The sequence below is a fragment of the Equus przewalskii genome, chromosome 2 (genome assembly GCF_037783145.1).
Source record: "Equus przewalskii isolate Varuska chromosome 2, EquPr2, whole genome shotgun sequence".
Taxonomy (NCBI): domain Eukaryota; kingdom Metazoa; phylum Chordata; class Mammalia; order Perissodactyla; family Equidae; genus Equus; species Equus przewalskii.
In genome coordinates this window covers 106725218-106744357 of record NC_091832.1, presented here as the reverse complement: position 1 = coordinate 106744357, position 19140 = coordinate 106725218, and the positions used below count along the sequence as shown (strand labels likewise).

The window sequence follows — 19140 nt, the reverse complement described above, 5'->3', positions numbered from 1 at the left end:
AGTGTCTGGAGCGCAATTAGTACGCTGTAATTGTTAATGGTTGTCATTTAATGGAGATTTAGGAGGGAGGAGATAAATAATTGTGGTCAGTTCACCATCTTGACTCATGGTGAATGAGGGAGCTCATATTGGGATGGCATGGTGTATGGGGAGTTAATATAGCTGATTACTTCTAAGCCACTTTGACTCAAAATTCTATGGTTCTAAGATTCCAAGTAGAGAAATAGGTGTTTGCCTTCAAAGAACTCATCATCTTGTTGAGAAAATAAGATGTGTTTTTTATTTTCATATCCCCAGGACCTGGCATGGTACCTAGCTCATAGTGAGGACCTAATATAACAGTGAGGACGTAATGTTTGAAGAGCAGAAGAATGAAGGAATGATACCTAAGTGTATAAGGGAAATGATGTTAGGGGCTGGCCCCATGGCCGAGTGGTTAAGTTTCCGCACTCCACTTCAGTGGCCCAGGGTTTGCCAGTTTGGATCTTCGGCGCAGACCTGGCATGCTAAGGCGGCATCCCACATAGAAGAACTAGAAGAACCTACAACTAGGATATACAACTATGTACTGGGGGGCTTTCAGTAGGAAAAAACAAAGAGGGAGATTGGCAACAGATGTTAACTCAGGGCCAATCTTCCTCACCCAAAAAAAAAAAGAAAAACAAAAAGAAAAATGATGTTAAATGAAAAATAAACAGTATTGACAATGAAGAGTTTGAGGATAATAAGACTTAACTATGGCTGACAGCAGTTCCTCAGATACTTTTAGATTATTTATATTGTTTTATTTTTGCCTTTTTTTTATATCGAGGAAATTTGAAATTAAGACAGCTTAAAATTTTACCTCAAGTGTTTTATAATTTTCTTTTCCAGGGGGAAGGCTAGTGTAAACCACATGTAATTTCTGGGAACCAAAAGATTTACAATTAAAGACCACAGAAGTAAGGGTACCTAACTGGCTGACAGCATTTCTTTCTTTCCATCATTTGGTTACTTTCTTCTTCCTCTTCCTCTCCTCCTCCACTTCCTCTTCTTTTTAAGGAGTTTCTTACTGCTCGAGAAGCAGCTGTTGCTTTCTGTTTAACTTAACCAAAAGATGTCCTGACTTCTTGGATGGATTTCAGTACATCAGTGAAGATCATAAGCTGTTTGATTGTTTAAGCAGAAGTTTACACAATCCACAGTTCCAAAATAACCCAACTTTAGAGGATAAACTTACTTTTGGAAGTAAACCAAGTTTTATGAACTTTTTGCCGTTTGTGGTGACAGCTCTGAATACGCTTGAATTTCTAAAGTCAGGTTCAAGGGCTAGGGTGTGAGTATTACCAGTCACAGTCAAACTCTGTAAAAATAGGTTTTACAGACCTTGAGAATGTCATGCTAAAAATTACCAAAGAATTCTTCTACCATTGTATAAGTTTGTTATGTTGGTCAAGTCTATGTTATAGCATTGGAATGCATCAAAATATATGTGCAATCAAAGCCACGACAGCTTTACTTAAGCCAGAAAGAACCTTAAGCTGATTTTTATCTACAAAAAATGCTCTTCTGTCTGGGGCATACAATTTACAACTCATAATCCTTACCTACAAACTCTGTTTCATTCCAGTATCCACCTTTACAAAATTCAAAATCAAATGTTAACCAGGTCCAACATATTGAGGATGAAGTATACTAGGTAAGTACTAACCATCATGAAAATTATTATCCTTATATTCATATACATAGTAAATAATAAAGATTTTATAAGATAATATGCTTTAAAAACATACGTAACACTTACATATATAAGAGCACTTGTATTGATTTTTTTAGAAATGATATTTGGTATCTAATGCATAAAAAACTTTATCAATCACATAGGAGACCTATAGTCAGTTAATCCAAAAACTGTTAAACCTGGGAGTCAAGAAGAATCACACATTAACAGCATAGTAATTTGTTATAACTTAAGATACGTAAGCGCACATCAGTTGCCAAGCCCCCTTTTCCAAGTGGCGATCTGCTGATGCTGTTTGATGTGGACATTCCGGCCCATAACGAATCCTCTGTGAATTCCAGTTTTAGTTTCTTTACAAAGGAATGAAAATTTTAAGATATTTACAAAGCCGTCTGAAAACAGAATGCTTTGAGATCTTTACGATATTTTTCCAATCTTTGATATTCTCCTCACCCAATTTAAATTTGTCAACTCACCTTTATCGGATATTTCTGAATTACTCAAAATTAGCTTACGTGGAAACAACGGTTTCTATCTTTTTTGTGCTCAAGTTCCATTAGCTTATATAAGTTTTATTTAAATTATGTAATTGCAGAAAATGTAAGATAATCATAAATAGCTTGGGGGAACAAAGAAGACTGGCTCTCAGCAAATGTCCCACTCAGCTTTTGGAGACAGAAATAAGTGACTGCCCTCAGCTGCCAGCATTGAGCGTGCCTTGATTGCTGGTCTGTCTGTTTTACAGAGAGAAGGGACGGCATGGTTCGTCCATGCTGAGTTGCTAAGTGGAGGTGGGAAAAAGAGCAGTGGTTTCAGGCAAGAGTGGGAAAATGCCTGCAGGGTAGGCGGCTGACATAATTGGTGGCATTATTGGGACACATAAGGAATGAATGTCCCACCTAACAGCTTTAGAATTCAATTTTTCAAAAAAGCAAAGTGAACAAACAAAACACAATGTTCTTAACAAAAAAAAATTTCTGTTTACTTTCAGCAATTACCAAGAGTCTATTTTTCATAGCCTTTTGTGACTTCCATAGCATGAGCTTATTTTTACCAATATGCAGATAATAATGCACAACAGTTTTGAGATCTTTGCTATTACTAGTAAGAAAGAAATGCGAAGGAAAAGAACCCCCATAGATTAGAAACCAGGAGTTTTTTTGTTTTTGTTTTATTTATTTATTTATTTATTTTTGGTCCTGATTCCTAAATTAACTAAATGTGTGATCTTGAGCATATTATTTTCTCTAGGTTTCAATCCTCTTCTGAAGAATCAAGGCCTGGTTGGATTCTCTCTAATACCCCTTGAATTCTAAAATTTATGACTATCACTGCCAAATATTGACTGTCAGCATTCGGGACAGTGACCAGGATTACTATTGGGTTAATGCTTAAAGCAGCAGGGTGACAAGGGTGCTATTGTCCTCCAAGTTTGGCTCTCCTTAAAACAGAATGAAATGACTTGTACAAAACTGGAAAATGAGCTGGGGAGCTGAAGGGTCAAACAGCCTTTCTTTATGCTTAATGTTCTATTCTGCTGGCTGGGAAGAAATAACTTCAAGCATTTTATAGGTTCTCTCCAATTCTTAGAAACCATCGACCATACCATTCACTTATCCCGGGACCACTAGAGAAGGGTCCTAACTGGTGTGCCCCTTCCCATTCTTGGCTCCCTTTTATCTGCTCTCCACATTGCAGGCATAGAGTTCTTTTTGAAATACGTTATTTTATACGGTCATCTCCACTCTCTCCATCCCCACAATAAAAACACCTTCGTAGTTTTCCATTACAGTGACCAAAGTCCTTATCATAGCTGAAGGACTCTGCACATCTCAAACGGGTCACATTTGGATGTGGGAAGCACTGTTTCTTTGTTTTGTGAGAACTCTTCCCATATGGCAAGATGCTTAATGTGACCGGCCAGCAATCATTATTATGACCAAAAATGCTGCCCTCTCCCCCACTGATCCAGAAGCACCTTCCAGCCTCTTCTCTTATCACACATCAGCCTTTTTGTCAGTTCTTTGAAGGTGCCATCTTCCTTCTGCTAGTCTTTGAAGCAGCTGTTCCTTCTCCTTAGCATGTTGTTCCCCTCAAAGTAAATCTCCCCTGGCTTCCCATATTATACCATCTTTTTAATATACACTCTTACAACCGTATTCATGTCCCCTTTGTAGCGTTTATCATAATTGTAATTTCACTATTTTGGTGCGTGAGTGATTATTTGCTTAAGGCCATTCTTCTCCCCTAGACTGTAAATTCTGTGATTTTACATCCGTTTTGTTCACAGCTGAATCTCCAGAACCTAGTGCCTGCCTGTAATACACCCAATGCTCCACAAACATTCAATGCATGAATGGAAGAATATTAATTACGCCAGCACTTACTTGAACATGGAACTGTAACATTTTTAATACAAAATCTTGAATATAGTTTCCCAGTAACACCTTAGTTCAGTCTGACACTCTTTATGCCAGTTCGTATGTTCCAGAAGCTTTACCCCTAGAGCTCCCTATCATAGTCGTAGCATCTCCAAAAGAATTTAAAAAGAAAAAGGAACCCATGTAGCCTAGAAACAGGAAATATAAAGCATATCAGGTGACTATAAAGCCAACCTAAATTTGTTAGCACAGAGCTAAGATACCATTAAAATGTTTCAGATCATTTATATGCAAAATTAGGCAAATGTTCAAGGCTTTTAAGAATACAATAATATCATTCAAAACATTTAAGCCTATATTCTAAGTTTTTGTTCATTTATTTCCTCTAGCAAATAAGATTCCTGTATCTAACAGGTGCTTAAGGCCCTTTGATTGCAGTGTGGAAGAAATCGGAGGAGAGGAAAATTACACACCACCCTCATTTACAGTAATGGCTTGAGGGAAATTGAGAATAAGAAAGAGATTTTGGCTACATATCGTTTGGCTAAACCAAAAGAAAGAAATACCCAAGAAAACTGCTCTTTTTTTTTTTTCCATTTCATGTTTCTGAGAAAGGTGTCAAATCAGGGGACTTTTATCATCTATTTCCTTCTAAGAAGTCTTTTTGTTTTATAGCAATAAAGTAAAATTCTTAACACCACAGATTCCTGATTTGCTCAATCACATCAGGGCACCGGCACTGCTTCTATATGAAAAACTGACATTTGGGGACTAAAATGGGAAAAGTTCCTGAACCAGGAGGCAGGAGACCAAGATTCTGTCACCGGGGCTGTCATTAAACTTGTCTTTCCCTAGATAAGGTGATTATTGCCATCTCTGAAATGGGAAGAGATTGACTTTATAACGGCTAAGAGCCCTTTCCACACTTAGGTGCTGTGAATATGGCAGTATTGCTCTCGATGCCTGCGTCTTAGAGGCTCACTGAAATATGATCAATGGCCAACTCTTACCCTGCAAAGAATGTATTGTTGTCCATAGAATGGTCCCTCATTCTGCAACAAGACAAGCATGTGATTACTCTGGGTCTTTATCCAGCTCTATTTTGGGAGATATTCTGGTACTGTGGATTTCTACTGAAGAATTTCACTAACGTCTCCCAAATTACAAATTTGCCTTTCTTAGCATCAGTACGGGAAAGATGATTGAATTAAGAGTCAAAGATGTGGGTCTCCATCACTCTCTTAGACTCAACAAGCTATGTGACTTTAGGCAAATTATTTAAACTCTCTGAGTTTCTCACCTGTGCAGTGATATGTCCTTTCGTCAAAGGGAATAATACAGAGATTAAATAAGAGGTTGCATTTGAAAGCACTTACAATTCACCGGCACTACGAGATTTGCCTGGAGTTACCTAGTGAATAGTAAGCTCTAAATTAATATGGTGGAATTTATTCTTTAAATTTTTATTATTTCTTATATCAATTATTTTTTTAATTGAGTTCTTAATAGTGTACGTCAATGTGAGATTTCAGTTGTACATTATTTCTTGACTGTCACCACGTAAGTGCTCCCCTTCGCTCCCTGTGCCTACCCCCCAGCCCCTTCCTGTGGTAACCACTGAACTGTTTTCTTTGTCCGTGTGCTTGTTTATATTCCACATTAAATATGGTGCAATTTAAGTCTTGTTTAACATTGACGACTTACTGGAAAGCCTGCAGAAAAAGTGATTTTTATGGGACATGAGTGTTATAATGTGTGTTATTATTTATGAACGTTGATTGTTTTGCTGATAAGTGTGAAAACGTGAGATTAAAGGTGTATCATTTATCTTATTGGAATATGCTTCAGGTGAGTGTATTCTGACCAAATTTTTAGCAATAGAAGCCATGTCAGAGACTATACTTTCAAAATAATAATAATATATTATTATTATTAAAATCAGGCAATTGTGATAAATCAAAATACCTATGACTACATGGCGTGGAAATTACCTTGGAACTTTAACATCCAGGGGATTATCCCCAGATTAACAAACATATACATAAAGAACTATGCCATCTTAACAGGACTCAAATGAAAATAAATGAAAGACTGTTTAATTATAATGAGTATTAATAATTACTGAGCTCAGCCCTGGGATTTCAGTAAACGCTTTCTGTGGGTAATGAAAAGTTGAGATAAGACTTGACCCCTGGACACTGGAATTTCAGATACAGAATTCATCCTTTGTTTTTCACATGTTAAATTCAAGATCCTGTCAGACTAATTCTATAGTCTCTGCCTTAGTCTTATCTTAACCTTAATGTTTATGGTTACATTTTTTGATACTTTTTCTTGTTTTTAAACAAGCAACAGACAATTCTCAAATTGGAAATTCATCTTTTGTTTATGTGTGTGAGGAAGATTGGCCCTGAGCTAACATCTGTGCCAATCTTTCTCTATTTTGTATGTGGGATGACACCACAGCATGGCTTGATGAGCTGTGTGTAGGTTTAACCTGGGGATCCGAACCTGTGAATCCTGGGCCGCTGAAGTGAAGCTTGGGAACTTAACCACTACACGACCAGGCCAGCCCCTCATCTTATTTTTCAATGTGTATTTAGGCAGGATTAAATTTGTCTGCCTTAAACACTTTAAAGTTGAGAGTCTTCCTAGTCATTTTTTTCAATTATAAATCAAATTTGATTTGCTTTGATACAGTTCCAATAATTTATGTTTCTCTCTACAAGAAAAATTCAAAGGTAAGCACATTTTCCTGTTGTTTAGGCTGAACAATTTTTTTCTTTTTTTTTAATCTACTGTTATTTTGCCTTTTGTAATTCAAAAAAATGTAAGCTATCTTCCCAGAAGACTTTTGAACAGCTTCTCCTGATAAAGAGTTTGTGAAATGATAACGTATTCTCTAAAACTGAAGAAAAAAATGGACGTGGCAATCTATGTACACTGATGTGCCTTGTCAGTATACAATCTGTCTTATCGTCATCTGGACATAACTTCTTCTTTTATCAACATTTATTTACATCAAAGGAAAACATTTCACCATATTTGTAATTTAAGATGTAACTTAAAACTGTGAAAGGGCTAATTTACCTTCAAAGTATTCTATGAATTGCACTGCTTAATTCATTTCTTCTTGCAGAATTTATACATGTCAGCTTAGCGAAAGAAGAGAATAATTAACTCTGATTACCTACCATAATAATCTATTAACTGTGTGCTGCCTGCCCCATCGTGAACTATTTCTCTGTTATCCAAGCTTTTTTACATTCTTCAATCAAGGGATCTGTTTGTTAGAACTGTGCTTTGCAGCCACAAGAATAATTTTCACCCATATGTTGTTTTTATTTTAAAACCATGGGGATTTTAAATCTTGGCAGTATTTTCAAATAAAATTAATTTTTCACTCATGTTCTGTGCGATTTCAGTAGAAAGATTTTATCCTTGCTTCTTTCTTGAAGACTTGAGGACATATGTTTATAAAGTACATTTCTTTTATTTGAAATCCTTCACCCTCATGAAAACAATGCTTGAAAGATCCAAATTATCACAACCCCAAACAGATGGGAGAACGACTGTGACTAACAGGTTTTCCTCTGAGAGTTTGTCAGTATCTCATCTTAATGAGGAAGCAAAGTTTAGATATTGATAACGTGCTAAAGAGTAGAGCATTAAAGAGCAAATTTTAAAAGTTAACAACTAAAACGAAGTCTAAGGTTTTATCCTCAGCAGGAAGTATTCAGCTGATGAAGAACTTAGTAAGCATCTTCCCTCCCGCCCCTCCCCGCGCCCCTCTGGATAAAGACGCCTAACCCCAGTGGAGGAGGATGGTCAAGGAATCAGACCTTGATTGATTAGGCCTATGGGATGCTTGCCTGTCTCTTCTACACTGTTCCACAGGCCATTTTGTCACCGATGTGTTTCAGGTTCCTTTAACAGGAGGAACTGAGTTTAATACTCAGTTTCCCATGTTTAAAAATGATTATTTCTTCCTCATTTATCTCATGAAAACTGGGAAACAGTATAGCGGCTGCAAATTTCCATGGAAAAGTTGTACTGGAAACCAATGATTTACTAACTAAAGTGTAAACTTAGTGGAGAGAGAGAGAGCAGAAGCAAGCTGAGAGAGAGACAGAGAGAGGGAGAGAGACAGAAAGAGCCAGAGTGAAAAGGGAAGGAGAAAACGAGAGGACAGCTTTTCCCTTATTTTCTGGACTTTAAAAGTATATTACAATTCTCATTAAAAAAAAAAAAAAAATAGCCTCCAAAAACTGAGGAGAGGATATCTGAAAACAATCTGTTAACATTGACCCATTCTACAAATACCTGCTTGTCCCCCATAGCTTTAAGGGCCTGTGAAGCCTTACACCACGGGGCAGGTCCGTGGATGCCATGCCATTTAAAAGGGGGCTTTCGGAGTTTCTGCAACAGGGCATTGCCTGAGATTCCCAAGAAGAATGAAGTCCCTTAGCATTTCACAGCAGGAAATTTTGTGGCTAAGCCAGAGACTTAACGTTGCTAGATCAGTGAAACATTGTAACTCTGCTCAGGGGTGTCTAGTCCCCGTTCGTCCGCTGCTGGCTTTTAAAATGAATCTTCCTTGGATGTCACTCGGATCGCTTATACTTAAATGATCCCCGGGGAAGTTGATTTCCCAATCTCCTTTTGCAAATTTGACTATTTAAATAAGACAGTCCAGTGACTTTATATTTACAGATACATTCTTTTAGACCTTTTTATGCTTCCCATCAATGTGAATATGTAGCACCATGCAGGACACCTGTAGCAGCGACACATCCGCCTGGACCCCAGCCGTGCTCATTGCTTAAGCAAATTAATAATAGCCTAAGAGAGCAAGCAGAGTAAAACCACTCCTACGAGATTTAGTGATTCATATTCAATTTAGTGATTATTTACAGAATTGTTAGAAATAATAAAGTAAATAGAATAACATTCATATAGTTAACTGCGTCATTTCAAAAGATTATTTTATCTGACGCGGACGAAGGGGCTAACCGGTACAACCTATAGAAATTTTAAAGGAGAACATCGCACATTATTACACTTTGTAAGTTCTGTCTCATTTCCTACCTGGAATACATGAAACCATATCTCAATTGCCAATACTACCAAACTCATAATCAATCCCATAGGCCATTTTAATAGGAAAACGTTAGGCATTTTAAAAAGAAATTAAGTTACAGCAAACTCCGTTAAGGAAGCGAAATGAAAGTAAAGGCAGAGCGCTGTGTTACTCACCATGTTCTAGACTGAAAGTCCCTCTCAGATCTAGGCAAGCGTACTACAAGGTCTAGGAGAGATGTGGAGAGGCTGTCTTTATGACTCTTTGAATCAAACAGTAACTAAGTGGTTTAAGTAGAAACATGTATTTTGAAAGGTTAATCCACCCATGCACAGGGAAACCCCTTTTTTAAGAAAGTCACTCTGCTGGCTATTAATATTCACCTCTCGGATACAAATACAACCTACAGATAAGAGATTCACGACCTATGTGAAAATACCACAGAGGATTCCCTCTTAGTCTCTATGCTGTAATGGAAACATAAGAAAACAATATACCTCTTCAGGCAATCGGGGGTACTACAGGAAATCCACCTGCCCACTTAATGGAAAAGTTATATCAGCTTAATAGGACCACAACACAAAAACATAAATGTAGAATTAGCATAATTTACTGTAAGGACCACACAGGTCACACACTCATTTCTAGGAATGTTCCTCTGCTTCATCTTCCTATTTCTTTCCCTGAGCAAGCTAGCACCCAGGTTAACATTTAAACACTCATCCTTTAAAGTAATTTAGAAATAAGCCCACTACATTTAAAAAAAGGAGTTGCTGAGTGTTTTCTTATTTAGAGGGGAAATTATATTTATAGTCTCTCTATTGCTTCCCCAGCATTACAGTATATGAAGCATGTATATTTTTCTCATCATACTAGAAAATAGTCTATGTACTTATTAGCAGTGGCAAATCTCTCTGAAGTAATAAAGAAATTTGTACCAGTTTAGGAATGAAATCATTGCTGATGAAGTACCCAATAGTGATCGTTAATGATTTTTACACCACTCGTTTATACTGAGGTATTCAGTATTTAAGTAAACAGCAAATAGCATATTGGCAATCTCCCGGAGAAGATAGATTGTATCAGAGTTTGTTTGGTCCACTTCAGCTGTCATGACAACAGGAAGTGAACTGTAGAAAAATGGAGTGACACTCTGAGTTAAAGATGATCCCACTTCTGCAATTCCACTTCTACAAACAGGCTTTGGAAAAATCAATGAATCACAAAGGGAACTTATTTTAAATGACAAAATGTTATAAATATCAATCCTGGGTGGTGAAGTCATGAAGGTTTGTTATATTTTTCTTTATGCTTTTTTGTATTTTCAAAAATTTTTCAGAAGAAAAAATAGTCCATAACACAATGTAGCTTGCACATGCAGTCAACCTAAAAAAAAATGTAAACAGAAACTAGGAGGTAAATAATCTATCCTTAATCTGAGTTATTAAATATATTTGATATGAAAATACTGTTGTTTTAAGATCTCCTTAAGTCTTTTGATTGTCTTTTAAAAAGTCTTTTGAATTAACACAAAATGACATTTACCCTGTTAGTTTCTTTTCATGTGAGAAAAAGATTTACTTAATGTTTCATGAGAATATGCCATTTTAGTGTGATACCAAAAAAGCAAGGAGAAATTCATCAGCCAACAGCAAGAAAGTGGAAAATTAAGCCATTCTTATAACCTGGAATCTTTAGATCTAACTAATGTCTTCCTTTTTCAGAAATTTCTTTTAAAATTACAGAGTGCTATACAAATGCCTTATGTAATTGCCATTATTACAACTTTGAAGTGTTCCCAAAGTGTGTCTGAGGACCAGTCTTGTCTCAAGCTGTGCACCTCTTTATTTGACAATCACATAAATTAAAGACAGTGGAGAAAGCACAGAAGTTTGTTTCAGAGTCTACTGAAGGTTAAGCAGGAAGATTATTCAAGTTAAAAACTATGGGATGGATGGTGGGGGTAGTGATGCTAGTCAATGGAAAATGGAAGAAGACATCATTTTTAATTCACCTTATGGAAATACTGGAGAAGAGTGTCTATAAAACACAAGGACAGATCTTGTTATTTCTACCTCCTATCATTCTAACTGTAAAAGCGAAGCTGGACTGTCTGTAGAACACCACAGTGAAATAAAGCCATTACTGGTCCATCAAGCACTGTATCACCTCTAGTCTACATCTAAGCCACTTCACATCAATTGGAAGCAAAAGCTGGCTATCTGCCGACCAAATGATTTTTACTGTTCAAAAGAGAGCATTTTGTCTATTGATTTACCTTCAGGGAAAAATAAGGAAATGAGTTGAAAAAAAATTTAATAAAACTTGAAGACTAGTGCTTAAAGTGATTGATCCAAAATTAATTTCATATGGTTGAAGGTACAAGCGTCTGAGGGAAAAGAGGGAAAAAGGAGAAAATAAGAGCCGTGAAGTAAGACAAGCCCATTGAGAGTTGAGTTTGGGAGAAAGGAAGTTACATTCAACGTTTCTTCCTTTATCCAGAAGTAATATTAAGAGTATCGAAGAGCCTAAGGTAAGAGATTTCCAAGCTTCAGGCTCGGGAAAGAGAACATCCAATCTGTCTCTAAAGATGGGCTGAATGTTATTTGGTAATAAGGCTCTCATGGACCTCAGCTGCGCCTTGTGTGTAGGCTGTGTGTCCACAGGCATCCTCAATCCTCAGGAAGACAGGCAGAGTGCTTCCACATGCTTGCTTTCTGGCACAGTTCCAGGCCTCTCCTCTCCCTCTCTGCCGTAAACTCAGGCTCTCTTCCCTCTCAGCCTTCCAACATCTAAGATTCCAAATTATAGGTAAGAATGGAGGTTCAAGAGACAATACTGTAGATGCCACAGTAGAGGAGTTTGCTTTCAAAGGCTTCACCACCATCAGGTTTTCTAGGAAATGTGGTAAACCTAATCTGGCAATGGTGGTCCCATCAAAGTACAGTTTTCTTGGGAGTTGTTCAAACTAGATTCTGTCTGTTGGGTGAGAGCTTTCTGTGGATTAGGGACATCTGATGGCCCTCCGGAGTCCTTCAAGAGGGAGGCCATGGCTTCTTGCCAACTGTGGTCCTTATTATTTTCATGAGAGATTCAAAACAGAGAGTGTATTTCCATTACAATCTCAGAACATCACCTGCAATATTACTTAAAGAACGGAGATGGCTGTGCCAGGAACCTCAGCTGGATGGATACCAAACTAGAAGGGTCATGTCATGATTTGTGCTCTCCTGTCTCCTAGCCTAGTTTATTAGGAATAAACCTTAGTGTTAATTTGGGCTTTCTACTTCATTAAAAAAAATGACATTTCTTTTTCTTTCAGATTCAAACTCCCATAACAACCAGGAGCATAAATGATTTCACAATTTGATGAAATTTCATCTGGATGAAAATTGACATAGAGAATGGACAGTTTGTCATCATTTCGCAAAATTGAATACCCATTCATAAAACTCTGGGAACAGTTATATTCAGGATATAATGGTTAAATTTGATTTTTTTAATCCATTCTTTTTTCCCCCCAATAGAACTGTCATTTTAAGGAATGGAGTAGTTCTCTGTACTTTTGCTTGGTTCTCTCTCATTACGTGTGAGCGAGCACGCCTTTTTTTTTTTTTTAACTCCAATATGGACAACAAAGTGCTTAACAGCATTTGACTTAAACCATTAAAATATCACAGTTCTGCTTTTTCCTAAGGACTGGAACTGAATTTTGTTCTGAAAAATTCCTCCAAAAAGAGGACATATCTGGCAGGCAATTGGGAGGGAAAAGGGGCATAAATCTCCTTTCTAAAGAGGATGAAAGGATGGATATGCATCTTGGATGTAGATAAATCAGAAATGCAGCTGTTTGGGAGCAAAGTCCAGTTATCGCTGCAAGCGAGGCCTAAAGATGTGGTGATCTTTACAAGGCACCCCCAGGTGTCGACAGAGTGGAGCCGTCCCAGGAGAGCCCACTGACCCTCAACCCCGTTGACTTTTACCCTCACCATAACTGTATCGATTCCTGTTTTCAATACACGTGAATATATTTTCTCATCCATTCAGGAATCACACCTGCTTTCAACATTAAATTTTCTTTGGATTGTTCCTATCTTCCTGGAATTACCACCCAAAGAGCATTAACTTAGAAGTCAGGTATTTTGGACTGAATTCTGTAAAACCAACATTGAGTAATTTACATGTTCTCCAACTTTGTGAACTCCGAGCGTGGGTATTAGAAGCCCTACGCATCCTACGTGAAGGCCCATTTTTCCTACAGCAATTTCTTGTTTTCGGTTGAAAATATAAAACAGAAAAATAACTTCTGATCTTAAGCTGTGAGTTCCACCCTCTATGACCCTTGTTTACAGCCTGTCGTCTTCGCGTGATCTTCAGATCTTACCTCCAAATCTATAGCATTGTGGGGTTCGTGCACTCGGAAATAGACAGGAACTTTAAAACTGTAAAAACAGTTACTAAGGTGATCAGCTTTATGGACGTTCTAAGGAAAAGTCATTTACTATGCTGAAGTGTGGGAAGGATCTTCACTGTTTCATCCCAAAGGACTCAGAAGATTACATAACAAATGTAAAACTTTACCTCCAGCACCTTGAAACTCACAAACTCATTTTAAAGCTTATATTGGAAATCGTTTTATACACGGAGGAGAAAAATCCGGAGATCTGTTAATAAAAGTTTAATTTAAACCAATGCATTATTCTCCAGTGGCCTTGGTTTTAACAGCTTCATTACAAATCAGATTCATTTAAACCCTGAAGGCTCCTGTTCCTTAATATAAAAATGAGATTGGGACAGATCATGCCTAAAAATCCTGTCTGGGTCAAAGATTCTATAATTTGGTGTCACCCCAAAGAGCAAACAGTACATTTCCATTTTGATTGGTTTTATGGTTTTTAAGTTCTCTTGTATAGTTGAGAAAAAATATTGCAAAAATATGACTCTTACATTGTTCTACAGTGTTTCCCCTGAGTTGATTCTACTCATGGAATTATATTAACTCTTTCAGCTCTTAAAGTATCAAAGACCTGGAAGAGTTGGACTCCAGCACAATTAAAAGGTTATCTACTTTTGAGTGCCTAATTTACTGCCAAGAGGTAACTAGGCCTTAGGAAAAACTGTTCTCATCATGTCCTTTCCCGTTCTGTAAAAACATTTGACAGTAAGGGGAAGTACTTCCCACTTAAGAAAGTTTTCTCTATTTTACAAAGATGCTAGGGTTCCGGGAAGTAAAGAGTAGCCAAGGATGCAAAATAATAATGATTTTTCCTTTAATTACAAATGTCAAACGTAGGAATTATGCAAAGTTTGAGTATAAAACTATTTTATACGCAAAGAGAAAAATATAGAGAAGCAACTTCTGATATTAGGCTGTGGTTTCCAAAGCTGGCAACCATCTTCAGAAAATTTAGTGCATATTTCTCCAATTTTTTTCTTTGCTATACACATAATAATGGCTATCATTATTAGGCATAATATTTTGGATGAAGCTAACAAGTTTTACTATTGGCGGTAATATTTCTGATTGGGTGAAACTAAGAACTCCCTCACCCAGTCTGGTAAGTTATAGTCTCTCCTTTATCTATTAAAATGAAGAGAATAAAAAATAATGTCATAAATTCAAGAGACTTTCATTGTCATTTTCTCTGGTTTTTAAAGATTGTGAATAAATGAGCCATGTAATAAAAAGAGTAAACACATGGACAGAGCCCACTGATGAAATTAAACCAAGTTTACAATAAAAATTACCATGGATAGTTTAATAACGTATCATCATTGTTGTGTTGCATGATTAAGCATAAATGGAAGCAATTCACGTATTCATGTTTGATGATAGTGATGGTTGGGAATAACGACTAGAAATAATTTCTGACCAACTATTATGTATCAAATGCTTTACATACATTATCTCTTTGCTACTTAAGGTGAAGTCTTTGGGCCGCAGGAAACTTGGTAGAAATGCAGAATCTCAGGGCCCACCTCAGACTTAATGAATCAAAATCTGCATTTTAACAAGGTCTCCAGGTATGACAGGGAATCTCACCAGCGAACCTTAAAGTTTGAGAAGTGCTGCATTATCTCATTTATACTTTACAGGAACTAGCAAGTAAGGTATCACCACCTTCCTATTTCTCATGGGAAAAATGAAGCTCAGAGAGGCAGAGTTGATATTCAAAGTATTTGACAGCTGGTTCAACACAGGCACCAGCTAATAAAAGTGGAAGTCTGAACAAGAGTAGGTGTAAGTATCCAGTATCAGTGCCGCCAAGAACTGAAGTTCCTGTCTAAGCTGCCTTATCCCAGCCAGTAATTAAAATAGCTGGGATTCGGCCCCGGCTTGTGAGTCTCAGAAACACATACTTTTCCCGCTATCCCACACAGTGATTATTATGACTGTTACATAAATAAACCAAAAATTTGTAAGGTCAGTTGGGGTGAGAAGTGGATCCAAAGCTGAACTTAAAAGATTTCACTGTTTCTATTTTCCCTTTCCCCATTCCTTTCTTCATTCACTTTAACCTCTCTGCCCAACCCCTCTGCTGAATCTATCCAGGCCCCAAGTGAGCCAAAATGTGATGTCTCAGTCAAAGACACAAAGCTCTGTGCCCCCGAGGAGGGATAGAATCTGACATTCCACGGGTTGGAAATTTAACTGCAAAGATTCTGCAGAAAATGTAATCATTTTGCTTCTGTGACTGCTCTTCTCACAAGGAGTGATTATGGAGTATTTCTGGTGACACCCCAGTAAAATCTACATCATCTCCTGCAACGAGGAAGTCCATATTCATTTTCCTCCCCCGGGTCCTTCCATTCACAGTCCAGCAGGACCGTCATCCTCTCCTTCTTCCCTGGTCAGTGTCATGTCTCTCAGGAGACTGTGCCAGGTTCAGCCGGCAGTGTCTGGAGGATTCCTTCTTTCATTCCTAGGAGTTGAGGAAAGGGATGCGACCTTTCTAGGGTTGTGACCACAAGTAATGGGAAAAGGAATATTGGTTTGTCTGAAAAATGTCATCTGCCAGTTACAAGCTGTGACTACACATTCCTTCTCAACACAGTCAAAGCAAAGTCAGGGCTATGTCCAAACCTCAATGCTGGAAGGATTTAAGACATATCCCCTTTTTTTAAAAGCTTTTTATTGATGTATAATACATAGAAATAGTGCGTGTATTATAAGTATACAGCCTGATGAATCTTCAAAAACTGAATATACTTGTGTAACCAGCACACAGATCAAGAAGCAGACATTACCAAGAAAGTAGCCTTTTAATTGCCCAACTACGGCAGGGCTTGTGAATAACCAAGGGCAAGTAACCTCCTATTTGTGACCCATCGCATCCCGATGAAGTCAAATTAGTGAGCATAGTCATGAACTAAAGTCCAGGCAGACTGGAGGATATGGAGTCGGAGAGTAAATTGTGGGTAGGGCGTTTGCTGATTAGAATTGGGGAACCTGAATCTAGAACCTGATTCGAGAACCACCAGCTTCTTGTTTGTTGGGTCTGACTTCAGAAGCTGTGGCATTATTCCCAGCTCTCAAAGTCTACTGCATTTTCTGGAATTGGGTCTCCCACGTTTGTCCAGCTCCGGGAGGGCCACTGCCAACTCAACTTTTCGTACTTCGTCTCAATGTGTGAATATCAAGATTGTTCAGACATCCTTGGCTATATACATATTCCACTTGGACCTGGCCGGTTTCTCCTTTGTCAAGAATCTTCCTGTCACTTTTCCCAATTGATCTGTTGTGGTTGCCTTCCAATTGGAATGGGAAGCCATGAGAATGTTACTGTCTACTCTGGATCACTTGTTTTCAGGTGGCGAGGTCGTTCTACATGGTGTGTATGTCTCTGAGTCCATGAACCGCATCACAAACCTCTCATTTGGCTGTTGGTTTTTCTCAGGCTCTGAGGCTTCCATCCTGTCTTATGTCACTGCTATAGTATAACAAGACACAACGTCTACTCTTTAGGAGCTTAGAGGCACGTTCTCTGTGAATTTCTCCAGTTGACAGTAGAAGCACCTTATGCCCGTAGTTCGAAGCTTGCTTGATTACAAGTCATACAGTGATAGCCACCTCCATAAGGAATTTGGCCTCTGTTAGGAAACAGAGCACTAAGTCTGTGACAATCAAAGCACGGAGGATACCAACCTAAATACTTGTCATTTCTCGGGAAAATTATTGCTTTGTGGATGCTGGGTGAAAACTGATGACAGCTTCATAACTTCACAAGAGAGAGATTGAATTTTCCTTGTTACTGAAGCAATGCAATAGTGAGTTAAGTTTGGTTCTCTACTTGAAATAGCCAGTTTTGAACCATGCATTCACCCTCAGATTGTAATTCAGATCTCAATGCCATTTCATCAGTGTTTCATTGGTAACTGGTAGAGTTCTGAAGAAAGAGAGCAGAAGCAAACTTGCCTCTTGAGGTCTAGGCTCAGAAATGATACAGCTCTGCTTCCTTATTATATTGGCCAAAGCAACCTGCAAGGCCAGCCCAGACTCAGGGAGTGGAGAAATAGACTCCACCCTCTATTGATAGGAGAAGCAATGTGATTTTACAGTTTTTTCCATCAAGAGGAGAGACCTGTGTCCGTCCCAGGTGCTCTTCCCCCGCCCTCCTCCTAGTTAATGGCTAACCAACCCCCTAAAGCATAATTGCCTATCTTGGCCAGCTGCTAACTGGAAACATATATGTCAGTCCCGTTGAGACTAGAAATGCCTCCCTGAGACCAGCCCAAATTGGCAATCCACGGAATTGTGAGCTAAATAATTGGTTGTTTTAGAGTGATTTGCTACACAGCAAAGACTGATAGAATGCTTTATCAGCTACTACAAAATGTACAAGAGCTGTTTAATATTCAAATTTAATTCTAGTTTATTTTTGTCCTTTGAAAAACATGAAAGGGCATCCAATTCACAGCTCACAGCCCCACTTTCAAGAGAAATAAACCAAAAAACACTAACAATCCTCCATCGTTTGCTCTGTAATCCCTCACGCAGGTCTGGAGCCCTTCTTGCCTTGTTCAGAAGCCAGTCTGCCAAACCCACTGCCCCCCAGGCACCTCTCTTCCTGTCACTCTCAAAGCTGTGCTGCTCTGCCTGCTGAGGGCGTGACTCCAGGGACCTGCCTCTGCCTGTCCTCTCATCCTCACTTGCTCACAAAGACAGCGGTAGCCCGTGCTCCTTGGAAAGCTGAGCTCTTTTTGCACTCTGATTGCTTTTCTTACAAAGAAACCTAAAAATCTTCCAAAGAAAAATGTCTCCACCTCATTACCTAAGCAAACTCTTCTAGGGGTGATCAGTAGAAGTCAAGGAGCCTGGGAGTGTGAGAATCATTTGCATTGTCACATGGGGCGCTGGCCATGCTTTTTTCTGGACATAGTGACAAAGTCATGCCTGAGGAATGTACCCAGACTAAGAGGCTGAATGGGGAAAAACAAAGTGAGGTAATGCTTCGAGCAAACAGAATTTACAGTTAGTAGATAATTTTTTACAAATATACATAATACCCTCCAGTTAGCAAGTAGTTCCAAAACAAGAGGAAATCAGAAAGCAACTGTTTTAGTATTTGCTAGAACTTAACGGGAAATGTCTCAGCATACGTTCAGCTTCAGCTGACAGCACTCCGAGCGTGCTGTGTGGTGCACTGTGGGCATCAGGCGCTCCCTGTGGGAGGCCAGGAGTTCTGACTTGCCAGTTGGTACAGAAAACTCAGCTAAAACTGTGAATTAGGATATTAGGTTACTGGAGAAATTCAGGAACAAAAGCCAAAGGGTAAACAAGCTAACGTATTCAGATAGCGAGCTGGGTCCGAGTCAGTTATCACACCTTGGAATCAGCTATGAGGGTCAGGAGTAAGAAACATTGTACCCAGAGCCCTTTGAGATGAGACACTAAAATATCTTACTTGATTCTTTCCTTCCTAAAAGGGGTCTGTATCTGCCTGGGGGGAAGGTTGTAC

General features: G+C 38.4%; 1 protein-coding gene across 1 annotated transcript in view; it reads right to left on the bottom strand.

Moving 5' to 3' along the window:
- Positions 1–9456, bottom strand: part of TNIP3 (TNFAIP3 interacting protein 3) — a 100214-nt gene extending 90758 nt beyond the window's left edge. Inside the window, exon 1 of the mRNA XM_008512780.2 lies at positions 9358–9456. Coding sequence (XP_008511002.2) covers positions 9358–9360 — 3 coding nt within the window. The 5' untranslated portion in view covers positions 9361–9456. The remainder of the gene's footprint in view (positions 1–9357) is intronic.
- Between the last annotated feature and the right edge of the window lie 9684 nt (positions 9457–19140).